The 16,966-nt window shown below is 41.6% G+C and overlaps 1 protein-coding gene across 1 annotated transcript in view; it reads right to left on the bottom strand.

The window, feature by feature from the left end:
* The window catches only part of INTS4 (integrator complex subunit 4), a 113,217-nt gene extending 100,569 nt beyond the window's left edge, over positions 1-12,648 (bottom strand). The window contains exons 1-2 of the mRNA XM_067750469.1: positions 12,508-12,648; positions 6,394-6,588 (exon numbers count right to left, since the gene is read on the bottom strand). Coding sequence (XP_067606570.1) covers positions 6,394-6,588; positions 12,508-12,561 — 249 coding nt within the window. The 5' untranslated portion in view covers positions 12,562-12,648. The remainder of the gene's footprint in view (positions 1-6,393; positions 6,589-12,507) is intronic.
* Positions 12,649-16,966: the final 4,318 nt, after the last annotated feature.

Raw genomic sequence — 16,966 nt, forward strand, 5'->3', positions numbered from 1 at the left:
GAGAAGTTGTCCTACCAGATGTCAAGATTTATTATAATGTTATGCTAAGACAGCATGGTATTGGCATAAGAATAAATAAACGGAACAGTAGAAGAGACAGCCCTGAAACATACCCACCCATATACAGACACTTAATTTACCAGAAAGGTGGTACTGCAAAACAATGGGGAAAGGACATTCTTTTCAGTAAATGGTGCTGGGACATTTGGACTTCCATACACCAAAGCATCACACACACAAATCAATTCCATGTATGAAAAACAAATAATAAGCTTCTAATAATAATGTAGCAAAATGTCTTAATGAGCTCAGGGTAGATAAACCCTTCTTATATCAATCAGACAAGAAAAGCACAAAATATAACTCAAAAGACTGTCAAATTGGGTTACATTAAGAACTTATTTTCATCAAAATACAACATTAAGGGACTAAAAAGCGAGACGATATTTGTAACATGTATAACCAAAGAACTTGTACCCAGAATATAAAGAATTCCCACAAAGCAATAAGGGAAAAAAAAAAAATTTGTAAAATAGGCAAGAGACATACATAGGTATTACCCAAAAGAATATCCAGTTAAACGTATTAAAGTTGCTCCCCTTTATAGTAATCTAAGAAATGCAAATTAAAGCTACAGTGACTACACATCCACAGGAATTGTCAAAATGAAGAAAATCGGGCTTCCCTGGTGGCACAGTGGTTGAGAATCTGCCTGCCAATGCAGGGGACACGGGTTCGAGCCCTGGTCTGGGAGGATCCCACATGCCGCGGAGCACCTAGGCCCGTGAGCCACAACTACTGAGCCTGCGCGTCTGGAGCCTGTGCTCCGCAACAAGAGAGGCCGCGATAGTGAGAGGCCCGCGCACCGCGATGAAGAGTGGCCCCTGCTCGCTGCAACTGGAGAGAGCCCTCGCACAGAAACGAAGACCCAACACAGTCAAAAATAAATAAATAAATAAATAAATTTATTTAAAAAAAAAAAAATGAAGAAAATCAATTGCAGCTATTGGAAAGTATGTGGAACAACTGGAACTCTCACACAGTGCTAATACGAGTGTAAACTGGTATTATCACTTTGGAAAACAGTTGGCTCAGTAATTCCACTCCAGGGTATATACTACACAGAAATGCAAGCCATGCACACCAAGAGACTTGTATAAAAATGTCTGTGGCAATATTTCTTATAATAGCTAAAACCTGGAAACAGTCTAAATGTCCATCAATAATAGAATGAATAAATAAATTATGGTATACTCATACAATGAAATCTTTTTTTTCTTTTTTTCTTTTTTTTGCGGTACGCGGGCCTCTCACTGTTGTGGCCTCTCCCATTGCGGAGCACAGGCTCTAGACGCGCAGCCTCAGCGGCCGTGGCTCATGGGCCCAGCCGCTCCACGGCATGTGGGATCTTCCCGGACCAGGGCACGAACCCGTGTCCCCTGCATCGGCAGACGGACTCTCAACCACTGTGCCACCAGGGAAGCCCGAAGTCTTATACTGTAGTAAAAATGAATGAACTACAGCTACAGTTAATAATATAGATAAATCTCACAGAATTTTGAGCAAAAGTCCCACAAAAAAAGATACATACAGAGAGGGAGGGAGGGAAAGAGGAAGGAAGGAAGGAAGGAAGGAAGGAAAGGAGTGTGTTTTTTTTTACCAAATAAATCTGTATTTAGTACAAGTTTAAATGGTAAAAAAATTTTTTAAAGAAATTTTTTACCCCAAAAGTCAGGAGAGTAGTGGTTATCTTTGGGAAAGGGGGGAGAAATAATTAGAAGGAGTTTTGAGGGGGCCTATGGGAGGCTGATTATATTCCATTTCTTGACCTGGATGGTAGTCACATACGGTGTTCATGTTGATCAATAGGCTATATGAGGTTTTTCTACGTATTCTTTACATGTTATATTTCATAGTAAAGCTTAAAAATATGATAGTTGGGACTTCCCTGGCGGTCCAGCGGTTAAGACTCTGCACTTCCACTGCAGAGGGTGCGGGTTCGATCCCTGGTTGGGGAACTAAGATCCTGATGCTGTGTGGTGCAGCCAAAAAATTAAAAAATAATAATAATAAATTAAAAATATGACAGTTGTTTATATTACTGAGGTAATGGAAACAGAGAGGTAGATGGACTTAAGAGATATTTAGAAGGTAAAATCAACATGAGTTGGTGAGGAAGGGAATATGGAGAAAGGAAAGGGTGAGGGTTATATTTAGGATCCTTCTTGGGTTTCTGATTTAAGGGTCTATATTGTTGGTGGTACACTCCTTGCTATAAGGTAAACTGGAGAATGAAGGGAGATACCAAATTCAGTTTTGAACACAAATAAAAGCCAATTCTTTATGGACTTCAAATCATTAAAATAACATCATCAAATCAAGTAATTGTCTTTCAGAGACAATAGATTAGTCAAATACCCTAATTCTGCAGTGAAAGAGGACAGAAAAGATACATAGTCTTTCAATGGTCTGGAATGGAGTCACAGACCTCCAAACACAAGGGAGCAGCACAGAAAACAGAAGTACTAAGTCTAGCAGATAAGAGGAAGGCAAGGAGGAAGGAGAGTATCTGACCTAGTAACATTCTTTCTTCATCTAGATACTTTACTCAAGTTCTTCTACTTTCTGAAATTATCCCCTGGTACCTTTCATGCCTAAGCTTAAAACTGCCTTGGGGGAAGGCCTCTCTAATAATTGCTCTTCTCACATTAAAACTGGCCTTGTTCAGGCTTTCCTCATCTTGCTGTAGACTTATCAGTCTCCTAGTTGGTCACCCTAACTCCCGTCTTGCCCTCATTCAGTTCCTCCATCCTCCATATCGCCCCCGAGAGTGACATGTCTAAAACAAAAACCCCCAAGGTAGAATACAAGAACCTTCCATTAGACAAGATTTCTAGTCTAAAGTAAAGAGTTCTCAATTTAAAATCTACACCAGGGACTTCCCTGGTGGCGCAGTGATTAAGAATCCGCCTGCCAATGCAGGAGACACGGGTTCGAGCCCTGGTCCGGGAAGATCCCACATGCCACGGAGCAACTAAGCCCGTGTGCCACAACTACTGAGCCTGAGCTCTACTGAGCCTGAGCTCTAGAACCCACAAGCCACACTGCTGAACCCAAATGGCACGACTACTGAAGCCCGTGGGCCTAGAGCCTGTGCTACGCAACAAGAGAAGCCACCGCAATGAGAAGCCCGCGCACCGCTACGAAGAGTAGCCCCCGCTCGCCGCAACTAGAGAAAGCCCACACACAGCAACGAAGACCCAACACAGCCAAAAATAATTAATTTAAAAAGTAATAAAATAAAATAAAATCTACAGCAGCCAAACTACCTGTATTTCTTCTAACGTGATAAGTTATTTCACATCTCGATGCCTTTGCTCACAATTGCTCCTTCTTTCTAAAACGTCTTTCCTCCTACTTTCCAACTACCCATAATCTGATTAAGATTCATCTCAAGCATCACTACTCTATAATGCCCTTCTAGGCCCGTGCTCCCAAGTACAATTGATTACCCTCTTCTTTAAAGTTATATCATAACCTGTCTCAGATTTCGTAGCACCTATAACATTGTATTATTATCCATTTTTTGTCTAATCTACCCAACTAGACTCAGATCAGGGATCATATATTAATCTCTGTATCATCAACATGAAGCACAAGGCCTGGCACAGAATTAGAATTCAGAACACTTAGAGTGAATTAAAAAAATAAACAAATGAATAACTCAAGGCCTTACCATCTATATATCACATATATATTTGATCTACCAACTATACTACTGGCCCTTAAAGGACAAAGAACATGTCTCACGGTTCCCAACATCCTCCACAGCAACTAACACAGTAGTATAAGTGAAGAACCCCTCATGTGAAATATTAACAAGTTCAGCTACAGAAAACCTTGATGAGAAAAGCAGAAGCCAAAGTAGTTATCTACTAAAATACAAGATACCATATTTCTGTATAAAATAGAAGAATAAAAAAACACTATAGTCATCAATCTAGAACTGGACCCATTTATCATCCCTCCTCCTTTCCTCTGGGGCTAGAATCTGCTAGACTAATGCACACAGCATGGCCTGGTTAAAGAGCTTGGGGTCTGACATCAGAATGCCTGAGTCCAATTTTTCTTTTAGACATGGTAACGGTATTGTGATTATGTTTTTAAAAAGAGTCTTTATTGTTTAGAGATATAAACTGAAATTTATGAATAAAATGATATGATGCCAGGAATTTGTTTTCACAAGAATCTGGTAGAGGGTGAGAGTGGAGGAAATGGAAGTGGACAGTAGGAGTGGGGGTGGGAATAAAACAAATTTAGACATAAAATGATAATTGTTGAAGATGGGTAATGAGTACATGGGAATTAAACTATTCTCTCTAATTGTATACATAGTTGAAATGTTCCATGACAAAAAGTTGAAAACAAAATTCCATACAGTCCAGCAATTCCACCCCTGGGTATTTATCAGAAGAAAACAAAAATACTAATTCCAAAAGATATACGCACCCCTATGTTTGTTGCAGCATTATCACAGTCAAGATTCGGAAGCAACGTTAAGTGCCCATCGATAAATGAATGGATAAAGAAGACGTGATTTATATATACAATGGAATATTACTCAGCCATAAAAAAAGAATGAAACCTTGCCATTTGCGACAACATGGATGGACCGAGAGGGTATTATGCTAAGTGAAATAAGTCAGAGAAAGACAAACACCATATGATTTCAGTTACATGTGGAATCAACAAAACAAAACAAATGAATAAACACAACAAAACAGAAAGAGAGTCATAGATATCAAGATACATAGGTGTTTGCCAGAGGGGAAGGGGTTGGGGGGGAGGAGAGAAATAGATGAGGAAGCTTAAGAGATATAAACTTCCAGTTGCAAAATAAATGAGTCATGGGTATGAAATGTACAGGGTGGGGAATATAGTCAATAACTATTTAATATTTTGTATGGTGACAAATCATAACTCAACTTATTGTGGTGAACATTTTGAAATGTATGGAAATACTGAATCACTATACTGTGTAACAGGAACTAACATAGTGTTGTAGAAAACAAGGCATTTTACAAAACAACTGACCAAATTTCTTTAACAGGTCAATGTCACCAAAATAATAAAAATTGTTCTAGATTTTTAAAAAAGCAAATGCCATATGTGGAGACAGTTTGCATTTCGATTTGAACAAATCAACTATAACAAGATATTTGGGGAACAACTAGAGAAATGTGAATATGGACCATTTGTTAGATGACGTTAATTTTACTTGAGATGCTTAGATGGTTATATTTTTTAAGTGTCCCTTTGTAAGAGGTATTTACTGAACTATTTAGGGAAAAGTATTATGATACTTTAAAAAAACTTCAGGAAAACAAACTGAGCAAATTTGACATAATATTAATAACTATTTAATCCCAAAGATGGGTATTTGGCAGTTCATACAGTATTCTCTACTTTTCTATAAGCTCAATAATTTTCATACTAAAGTTTAAAATCCGAAGTCATCTGTGATTCAAATATTTGAAAATTATTTCTTCTTTTACTTCAGATCTTACTTACAAATAAAAACTGAAAAATAAACCATTTTACAAATTTCATTTTCTGCTTAAAATATTTCCTCTATTTAACTATGCATGAATTGATGTTTTTTTCTAACCCATGAAAATAGAGAAATAAAATGCCACTTAGCTAAAAAAGTTAAAAAAAAAAAAAGGACTATTGCAGTTAGATATGAGGGCCTTGAATTAAAGCAGTAACAGCAGAATGAGAGGACTATATGCCAGAGACAAATCTGGTTACAGAAGGGTCATGGTTGAAGTTAACTCCTCCTTTGTGCTCCAACGCAGTCTCAGTACTCTGAGCAATTTGATGCATTTTATCATTCACATCTGTTTCCATCTAGATATTGTAACCTTTTTTTTTTTTTTTTTGACTGCATTGGGTCTTCTTTGCTGTGTGTGGGCTTTCTCTAGTTGCCGCAAGCAGGAGCTACTCTTCATTGCGGTGCATGGGCTTCTCAATGCAGTGGCATCTCTTGCTGTGGAGCACCGGCGCCAGGCGCGCAGGCTTCAGTAGTTGTGGTGCACAGGCTTAGTTGCTCCACAGCATGTGGGATCTTCCCGGACCAGGGCTGGAACCCACGTCCCCACTCTGCCACCAGGGAAGCCCATGAAAGCTTCTGATAATAGGATCTTTTTGGACCTTTTGGATCTTTTTTATCTCTGTATCCACAGTGCCTAGCACATGGAAGACACTCAGTAAAAGACTGCTGAATGAACACTTATTATTTATTTTGCATATTAACCTATTCTGCAGACACATGATACAACTCCTATACATACTCCCATACACACTCTCATCAGGTCCTCAAGACCTTCTTACCTTGTAATAATGTTCCAAGAGAATCCTGACTACTCCCTCCACACTTTCTGCCTCCACAGGCTTCCTGGCAAACTGAAGTAGGTACTGCAAAGCATCTGCTGGGGAGGTAGCCTTACACAGATCTATGTGGAGTGCTGCAGATTTACTTGGTTTTGTCAGTCGGAGTTTCTTAGTGGCAATTTCCTCCTGCTGTTGCTGCAAGAGGGTAGGAAAGATAAAACATGAAAACTTGACTGAAAACAGAGAGTTGCAAATTTAACTTTACCTTGTTTGATGGAAATAATTTTTCCTATACCAAAATAATGTATTTAGGTAACAGACCCAGCTTAAACAAAAAGCAGTGTTATGAACTGGGAAAGGAGCCAACTGGAGACAAAGCTATGAGTCCCAATTTTGCTTTTCACTAGCTCCTACAGCTTTGGGTAAGTTATTTAACTTCTCTAAGTCTCAGTTTCTTTCTCTGTAAAGTAGGTCCACGAATATTTTGTTCTGCCTATCTCTTAGGATTGTTGTAGCTTTAGGGTTAAGAGGACACACAAAGGATCTGCTCCACTCCTTATTAGAAAAGAAATCTCAATTCGACAAATATATTCAGACTGTGCTGAGGCACTTACTAGGCTCACCTTGCCTCCTAAGAAAACTACAACTGATGGGAATGGTCTGCAGCTTACACTGAGGACAAAAATCTTCCTCTCATAACGGATGACTATTTTCACCCAAATCATTCTACCTTTGTTAGAAGGATGGTCAGTATAGGAAAGAAATACATTGCCATATGCCTAGCAAACTGCAGCTACTTAACAAATATTTACTGAATGATTGATTTGGAATTAGAAGTTGTCTCTGATTCCAACTCTGCTGCTCTATTCTAAGTATGTCATGATTCACATTTTTATCATCCATAAAAAACAGAAATGATGACCTACCACTAGTCTATCTCAATCAGGGATCCTCATCTGAACCACAGAACACACAAAATTAGCTGAGTAACTATTTTCTCAACTTTCCCAAGGATGGTGCCTAACTAGAACTATTCTAGATGAATCTGTTACATATGATGAGTGCCAAAAAGTTCACGTAAAAGGGAACCTGTTACTCCAGGGCTTACGTAAGGCCCTGGTGTGTAGATATAGAGAAGATCACAACAGAAGATAAAAGTTGTAATCAACAGTAATCATCAGAAAACTACTAGAGCTAATCAACGAACTTGGTAAAGTTGTAGGATACAAAATTAATGCACAGAAATCACTTGCATTCCTATACACTAAAAATGAAAGATCAGAAAGAGAAATTAAGGAAACAATCCCATTCACCATTGCAATAAAAAGAATAAAATACCTAGGAATAAACCTACATAAGGAGGTAAAAGACCTATACTCAGAAAACAGCAAGACACTGATGAAAGAAATCAAAGATGACACAAACAGATGGAGAGATATACCATGTTCTTGGATTGGAAGAATCAACACTGTGAAAATGACTATACTACCCAAAGCAATCTACAGATTCAATGCAATCCCTATCAAATTACCAATGGCATTTTTCACAGAACTAGAACAAAAAAATCTTAAATTTGTATGGAGACACAAAAGACCCTGAATAGCCAAAGCAATCTTGAGAAAGAAAAAATGGAGCTGGAGGAATCAAGATTCCCTGACTTCAGACTATACTACAAAGCTACAGTAATCAAGACAATATGGTACTGGCACAAAAACAGAAATATAAATCAACGGAACAGGATAGAAAACCCACAGATAAACCCACGCACCTATGGTCGACTAATCTATAACAAAGGAGGCAAGGATATACAATGAAGAAAAGACAGTCTCTTCAATAACTGGTGCTGGGAAAACTGGACCGCTACAGGTAAAAGAATGAAATTAGAACACTCCCTAACACCATACACAAAAATAAACTCAAAATGGATTAAAGACCTAAATGTAAGGCCAGACACTATCAAACTCTTAGAGGAAAACATAGGAAGAACACTCTGACATAAATCACAGCAAGCTCTTTTTTGACCACCTCCTAGAGTAATGGAAATTAAAAAACAAAATAAACAAATGGGACCTAATGAAACTAAAAAGCTTTTGCACAGCAAAGGAAACTATAAACAAGATGAAAAGACAACCCTCAGAATGGGAGAAAATATTTGCAAACGAATCAATGGACAAAGGATTAATCTCCAAAATATATAAACAGCTCATGCAGCTCAGTATTAAAAAAACAAACAACCCAATCAAAAAATGGGCAGAAGACCTAAATAGACATTTCTCCAAAGAAGACATACAGATGGCCAAGAAGCACATGAAAAGCTGCTCAACATCACTAATTATTAGAGAAATGCAAATCAAAACTACATGAGGTATCACCTCACACCAGTTAGAATGGGCATCATCAGAAAATCTACAAACAAATGCTGAAGAGGGTGTAGAGAAATGGGAACCCTCTTGCACTGTTGGTGGGAATGTAAATTAATACAGCCACTATGGAGAACAGTATGGAGTTTCCTTAAAAAACTAAAAATAGAATTACCATATGACCCAGCAATCCCACTACTGGGCATATACATGGAGAAAACCATAATTCAAAGACACATGCACCCCAATGTTCACTGAAGCACTATTTACAATAGCCAGGTCATGGAAGCAACCTAAATGCCCACAGACAGACGAATGGATAAAGAAGATGTGGTACATACATACAATGGAATATTACTCAGGCATAATAAGGAACGAAACTGGGTCATTTGTAGAGACATGGATGGACATAGAGACTGTCATACAGAGTGAAGTAAGTCAGAAAGAGAAAAACAAATATCGTATATTAACGCATATATGTGGAATCTAGAAAAATGGCACAGATGAATCAGTTTGCACACAGAAATGGAGACACAGATGCAGAGAACAAACGTATGGACACCAAAGGGGGAAAGGGGTGAGGGGTGGTGGTGGGATGAATTGGGAGATTGGGATTGACATATATACACTAATACATATAAAAAAGATAATAACTTGTTGTATTAAAAATAAAATTCAAAAAAAATTTTTTCCTTAACGCTTGATGCATCATAATGATACCTTGAGCAATCACCTCTTTACAAATTTACACTTCTACAGAGAAGAGACTAGGATTATTCTAGACAGGAACATGGCATGGCATAATAAAAAGACCAAGGGCTTTGAAGTCAGAGGAATCTGAGTTCAATTACCACTTACTAGCTACAGGAGGCCTTCTCCTTCTTCTATAAAAAGGAATACAATACCTACATCATAGGGATATTTAAGAAGTCTAAAGTATAATGTCTTTATTGTGCAAACACATAATAAGCACTAGATACATATCAGTTCTCTCTCCCTCATCTTCATAGCAGAGGAAAAATAAGAGAAGCAGTAAGATCTCATTTCATCACTCCATGGTAACCATGCATGAACAATGAAGTGAAGAAATGAGCTCTTCTCTTAAAATCCTTACCAATTTCCATCCTATTCCACACAAATTTGGTCTTCAGTGTTATCTGGGCTGCAATTAGGTCAAAAGATTGGAAAGATTTTTTTCCCTAGGGAGTATATAAGGAGAAGGACAGACCAATATCTGCTATCATTCAACCATCTATAACATTTTAGTGAGCCACGCCTTATGGTCTATCCAGGGAACACAGATGAACCACGCATCATCTCTGCCCTCGAGGAGCCCAAACTGGTGGGGAGATATGTAAACTAGTAATTATAGCAGCACTCAGTGATAAGTACAAATAGATGAGTGCTACAGAAGCAGGGGAGGAGAGACTAAAGCAAAAATATAAGTCCACTGAGTGGAGAACAAAGAGAGAGGGAAGCATGACATCCATTCTATGTAAAGGAAACAACAGATACAAAAGTTTGGAAAGGTGCAAACACGTGGCATGCTGGAGGAGGGGTGAGTAGTCTTGGTAAGGGGGAACAACAGAATACTGGAAAGAAAGGAAGTGACATTTCACAACAAAGTGAAAGTAGTTAATGTCACTGAACCCTACACTTAAAAAATGGTTAAAATGATAAATTCTGTGTTATATATATTTTGCCACAATTTTTTAAAAAGGGGGGCAAACGAAACAGAGCCAGGAAATCCCAAAAAGCAAGCCACAGAAGAGGGAGCTCTGTGAAGTCAGAAAGCTTTCCTGAATGTTGACTCATTTTAAAAGTTGAGGAAGGACTTCCCTGGTGGCGCGGTGGTTGAGAGTCTGCCTGCCGATGCAGGGGACACGGGTTCGTGCCCCGGTCTGGGAAGATCCCACATGCAGCGGAGCGGCTGGGCCCGTGAGCCATGGCCGCTGAGCCTGCGCGTCCAGAACCTGTGCTCCGCAAGGGGAGAGGCCACAACAGTGAGAGTCCCGCGTACCGCAAAAAAAAAAAAAAAAAAAAAAAAAAAAAAAGTTGAGGAAAACTAATTTCACATAAAAAGGAGCAACAAAAGAGTGTTAAGGTAAATATCAAAGTTATTTTCAGAAAAAAACAAGAATAAGAAGCAAACTAACTTCCCTACACACAATGGGAATACGTCACAAAGTGTCCACAAAACAAAAAAGGCAGTGATACAGCTAGAAGGAATACTGTTAAATCACAAAGAGCTAGGAAGTTTGGCTAGGGAGTTTTTACAAAAAGAAATAGCTGTTAAAAAAAAAAGGGTTGGGAGGGGGCTTCCCTGGTGGCACAGTGGTTAAGAATCCGCCTGCCAATGCAGGGGACACAGGTTCGAACTCTGGTCCAGGAGGATCCCACATGCCACGGAGCAACTAAGCCCGTGCACCACAACTACTGAGCCTGCTCTCTACAGCCTGCAAATCACAACTACTGAGCCCGTGTGCCACAACTACTGAAGCCCGCGCGCCTAAAGCCCGTGCTCCGCAACAAGAGAAGCCACCACAGTGAGAAGCCCGCGCACCGCAACGGAGTAGCCCCAACTCGCCGACAACTAGAAAAAGCCCAAGACCCAACGCAGCCAACAATAAATAAATAAATAAATTTATTTATTTATTTAAAAAAACAAGTAGCTGTAAAAAGAGGAAGACTTGATTTGTCGATGCAATTACCTCTTTGCACTACAATCACAGATATGCCGTTCCGTATCTCCCACTGGCCTGTGAGTTCCTAAAGGACAGGGACCCTACTGTGTATTGGACTTTGTAGCTCAGCACCTTTTACCATACCTAATACGTAGTAACCACACTTTTACTCAGTAAACTCTTGTTGAAGGAATAAATGAAATGTTTAAGGATCAGTGTCCTGCTGGATGGTCTAAAGCTTGCTATTCCACAAGTCTGTGGATGGAAGGATGCTACTGACTGGCATCAATTGAGGGCTTCTCAGAAGTGCAGATTATTGCCTCACCTCCCCGGCCCGATTTACTTACTGAGTGGAATCTACATTTTAAAAAGACCCCAGGTGATTTGGATACACAAAGTCTGAGAAGCACGACACAAGGTATGACGTGGGATCAACCTCTACTTCAGCTATATATATGAGGAAATACAAGGAGAATCACTAACTGCTGACACGGGTTTGGCCCACCAGTCCTTAAACAACTCTAAAGGAGGAAGGTATTGCCCTCCTCCCTAGGTGAACTGTTCCACCAATGGAAAGTTCCACCCCTATGAAGCCTGTGACCCTCGCCTGCTCTGACTGGGTCTTGAGGATTTCTATAGGCTCCTCTTCCAATCCCTTGAGCTCTGCATACAGCCAACTTGTCCCTGGGCGCTTTTTTTGTAACGGGAGTTGGGAGGCAATTTGCCACTAACTGGCTCATACTCCACCAGAAGCCTCAAAGTCCTCATCTGTAAAATGAGGATGCTAATGTAATACGAATAAAATGAAGTAACGAATAAGATATTTTCGTAGATTGTAAAGCGCTGTTTGTTTCTTCTAATAATTTTTTAGTGTCAGACTGCACGTATTAATGCCGACAACAACAGCGGCAAACGACACGCCCACTAAAGTGTAGCCTCAGAGACGCTGCCTACCAAAGCAGTAGGCATTCAACCCAGCTTTGTGGCGCCTGGTCTGGCAAAGTGCCTGGAGCGTGGAGAACCTTCCCCTACCCCAGACAGGTGCCGGGACCTTTCCTTCCAGAGCTTACCTGAACCACCTTAGTGAATTCCTCGTACACCCGCTTCTTGAGGTGCGCCGCCATGGCCGTCCGCGGACCCTCTCAGCTTCCGTACCCGAGGAGGGAGGTGGAGCGGAGGAGTCCGGAAAACCTGCCCAGGCCGGAGGAACCAGCCACGGTCCCACAAGGCCGTGGGGTTCCGGAAAAGAGAGGCCGCTTCCGGCTGCTCGACTGTCCTGTCGCTGTGCCGCTGGATTTGGTCGCCTACGCCACCTGCGCCGGAGAAAGGTAAGCCAGAGCGAGAGCGTAGCGCAGGGGGCGGGGCTTCTGGTGGGAGGAGCCGGGTGGGAAAGGCTAAAGGAGCCAATGGGGGATTTGGGGAGCTTGCTGTTGATCTGAGTGACGGAGAGACTGGCGGGGGAACTGAGCCCAGGGAGGGAGGAAGTACTATCGGGTAAAGGGCAGAGGTGGAGCTTTCCAGAGCTAGAGACAAAACCTGGAGCTGTGTAAGGATTTTGACTCAGGAGATAAGGGAAGGAGGTCAAACTGACGTTCGCATCATCCATTGCTGTTCACAGTATTTGCCATCTGTATGTTGCCTGCACTCTCCTCTTGGTCAAGCCATTACTGGAAAAGTGGTTCACCTTAGTGAACCCAAAAGACACGACTAAGCCAAAGTTAGGAATAAGGAAGGATATATTACTTGCAGCAAGTAAGGAAAACAAAGAATCTTCCCCAATACATTGTCTCTCCAAACAGGAAAATTGGGGAAGCGTTAAGCTAAGGGAGCGTACATATTCATGAAGGGGCTTGAGCAGAGGAGAATTCATCGTAGAATTGGGGCAGAGGTCAACAGAGTCCAGGCTTTAGTTGATTGAAGTCAGGAGGGTCGACATCATCATTCCATCCTCCACCTAGGTCTGGAGCCTTAGTTCCTGTAGAACCCAAAGACATGTATCAGATTGTTATGTATATGCCTTGGGGAGAAACTTGTTTCTTTTTTTTTTGCCATGGCTCATGGCATGCGGGATATTAGTTCCCCAACCGGGGATCGATCCTGCACCCCCTGCAGTGGAAGCTCTGAGTCTTAACCACTGGACCACTGGGGAAGTCCCAGAAACTTGTTTCTTGACTGCTTTTCCTTTGTTCCTGCATTCCCTCACTTAATTAATTACCGAGACCTATTCAAGGACAAATGTGGTCAGGCTTAGGTCACAAAATGGCTTAGGCCAAAAATTGCTTCCCTTATGTCAAGAAAGCCATGCCTGGTTCTTTCTCTGGGGCCCCCCTACCCTACCTGCTTACAGAAAGCTGGCTGCCACCACCCCCACCCCTGCCCCAGCCTAGGGTACTTCTCCCTGCTTTCTCACTCCAGTTGTTCAAAAGCTACCTATCCTTTAAGGACTCAAGCCATCCTCTGACAGCTAGGGGAGAGTGGAAAGAATTCTGAGGCCAAGGGTTAAGCAACAAAGCTTCAGACTGCACAACTCAGATGGGATTGAACCCAGCCGAAACTCACACTTGGATTTGAACCCATGGGCTGGGACTTTTACTCAGCCAAAACTCTGACTGGGACTCAAACCCACTGTCTTTTAATTAAAATTGCTCACCTGGTGTCAGGACTTACTGAAGCTCAAGTTCTTTATGTCTTAGCGCAGAAGGAATTCAGCGAGAGGCAATGCAATATGGAAGACGTGGATTATTTAGAGAGGTACAACATCCCATAGACAGAATGCAGTCCATCTCAAAAAGTGAGAGCAGTGGTGGGAGAAACACACTCCACAGAGTGTGAGGCATCTCAGAAGATGAGAGGCCCTGAAATATGGGGTAGATGGTTTTTGTGGGCTGAGTAATTTCATAGGCTAGTGAGTGGGAGGATTATTCAACTGTTTGGGGGAAGGGATGGGGATTTCCAGGAATTGGGCCACTGCCCACTTTTTGGCCTTTTATGGTCTGCCTTGGAACTGTAGGCGCCTGTAGGTATGTCATTTGGCATATGCTAATGTATTACAATGAGCATATAATGAGGCTCAAGGTCTACTGCCATCTTGGACCTAGTTGATTCTAACCAGTTTATGTCATATCCTCAATGGCTATGTCATTCTTTTTGTTTGTTTGTTTTTTCGCTGCACCACATGGCTTGCAGGATCTTAGTTCTCTGACCAGGGATTGAACCCAGGCCACAGCAGTGGAAGCCCAGAATCCTAACCATTAGGCCACCAGGGAACTCCTGGCCATGTCATTCTTTTAAAGGTTGTGCCCTGCCCCCTTCCCTCCTGTTTCACTACGACTAGCACTTAATGAACAAGTAGCCTCAACTACAATTGCACTAACACCTAGCCTGACAAAGATGTAGTGACAGTGTAATGAAATAACGCAGAAACATTTTGCACAGTAAAGTATGGTTCACGGGGCTTCCCTGGTGGTGCAGTGGTTGAGAGTCTGCCTGCCGATGCAGGGGACACGGGTTCATGCCCCGGTCTGGGAAGATCCCACATGCTGTGGAGCAGCTAGGCCCGTGAGCCATGGCCGCTGAGCCTGTGCGTCCAGAGCCTGTGCTCCACAATGGGAGAGGCCACAACAGTGAGAGGCCTGCATACTGCCGGGCCTCTGCTGCCCGCATCAGCAGGCGGACTCTCAACCACTGCGCCACCAAGGAAGCCCTATTTTTTTTATTATAGCTACATCTGAGTAAATGGGGTAACTGGCAATACCAAGAAGTTTCTTTGCTATACTTTTTTCATCATAAAATAAGCTCCTTAGTCAGAAGCAATGTGTGAGATACCATGAAAATGAATAAGGTATCCATGAATGCTAGGGCTGGCAGAAACATTGCAGTTAGGTATCATTAGGGTTCTTCGGGAAAACAGAACCAATAGGATATATAGAGATATTAGGATACTATAACAGAATACCGTATACTGAGTGGCTTATAAACAACAGAAATTTATTTCTCACAGTTCTGGAGGCTGGGAAGTCCAAGGTCAAGGTGCTGTCAGATTCAGTGTCTGGTGAGAGCTCACTTTCTGGTTCAGAGATAGCTGTCTTCTCTCCCTGTCTCACATGGTTGAAGAGGCAAAGGGGCTCTCTGGGGTCTGTTTTATAAGGGCACTAACCCCATTCATGAGGGCTCCATCCTCAGGACCTAATCACCTCCCAGAGGCCTGACCTCCTAATACCATCACACTGAGGATTAGGATTTCAACATATGAATTTGGAAATGGAGGTGGGGGTGGTGGTGGGTGACACAAACATTGTCTATAGCAGTAGAAAAGTCAAATCTGAATCTGGGATATGTATCTATTCCTATGTGGTTAAATCACCACTCCCTCCCTGATGGAAAGGATAAAGCATATGGTAGCATGATTTGTAAAAAATGGCCCCAATTTTTCCTCTCTCTGTATGTAAATCCTTTGAAGTGTAGCTCTAGAGCTGCTTCCATTAAGAGATGGAATCTCTATCCCCACTCTTTGAATTGGGCTGGCCTTGTGCCTGGCCAGTAGAATACAGCAGAAGTTACAGTGTGCTAGTTTTGAACCTAGGCCTCAAGGTCCACCCACATACCAGTTCTTCAGGTCTATTATTTGATTTTGGAAACCTACCCTTGCCATGAGAATAAGTCCAACCTAATCTACTGGAGAGTAAATGACCACATGGAACAAAGCCAAGTTGACCCAGCTGAGGCTATTTCAGACCAGCCTCACCCCAGCTGATCCCCCATCTGACTACAGATGCATGAGTGAGATCAAATAAGACCAGAAGAACTGCCCAATTTATAGGCTATGAGAAATAATTAATGGTTATAGTTTTAAGGTATTAAGTTTGGGGGTCAAGAGGTTGTCATGTGGTTAGACAATTCCTAAGCTGCTAACTTCCATAGAGTCAGCTGGTAAGGAGAAAACAAGCCCAAATAGATTTAGGCAGCTTATCATTCACAGCATAGCAGGCAGCATGAATTTCATGTTTGTATTAGTTCTCCTTGCCCTCTAAACACCATGGGAGCAATGCAGGTGAATGCCATGCACAGTAGATCTGTAGCACAGATGAAGAACACTGAGCTTAGGAAACGCTCAATCTTAAAGAAGGAATGCTAGCAAACCTGCCCTCTGGAGAGAGACAATATCGGTGTTTTTTTCCCCCAACATTATCTTTATTATACTGGTCAGGAAACGAATTTTCCTGCCAACCCAGTGGGAAACATTTTTATCACCCTGAAATATCTCCAGGATTGGAGGGTGAAACTAGCTTTATTACCCTGTAATGAAATAAATCTGCATCCTAACCCTAGGCAGCTTTGCAAACATCCTCAAAGCTGTCAATGCCATTTGCTTAGAAATGCCAGCATTTCTCCCAACAGTCTGTTACAGTGCAATACAGCTAACTGATTTGCAGGATTATCTGCCTACCACCAAGAAGTATCTAGTCCCCCAGTGGGAATAATACCATATCAGGGACTCAGTGTTGGTCTCTGCTGTTGGACATCCATCAT

Source organism: Pseudorca crassidens, chromosome 9 (genome assembly GCF_039906515.1).
Source record: "Pseudorca crassidens isolate mPseCra1 chromosome 9, mPseCra1.hap1, whole genome shotgun sequence".
Taxonomy (NCBI): domain Eukaryota; kingdom Metazoa; phylum Chordata; class Mammalia; order Artiodactyla; family Delphinidae; genus Pseudorca; species Pseudorca crassidens.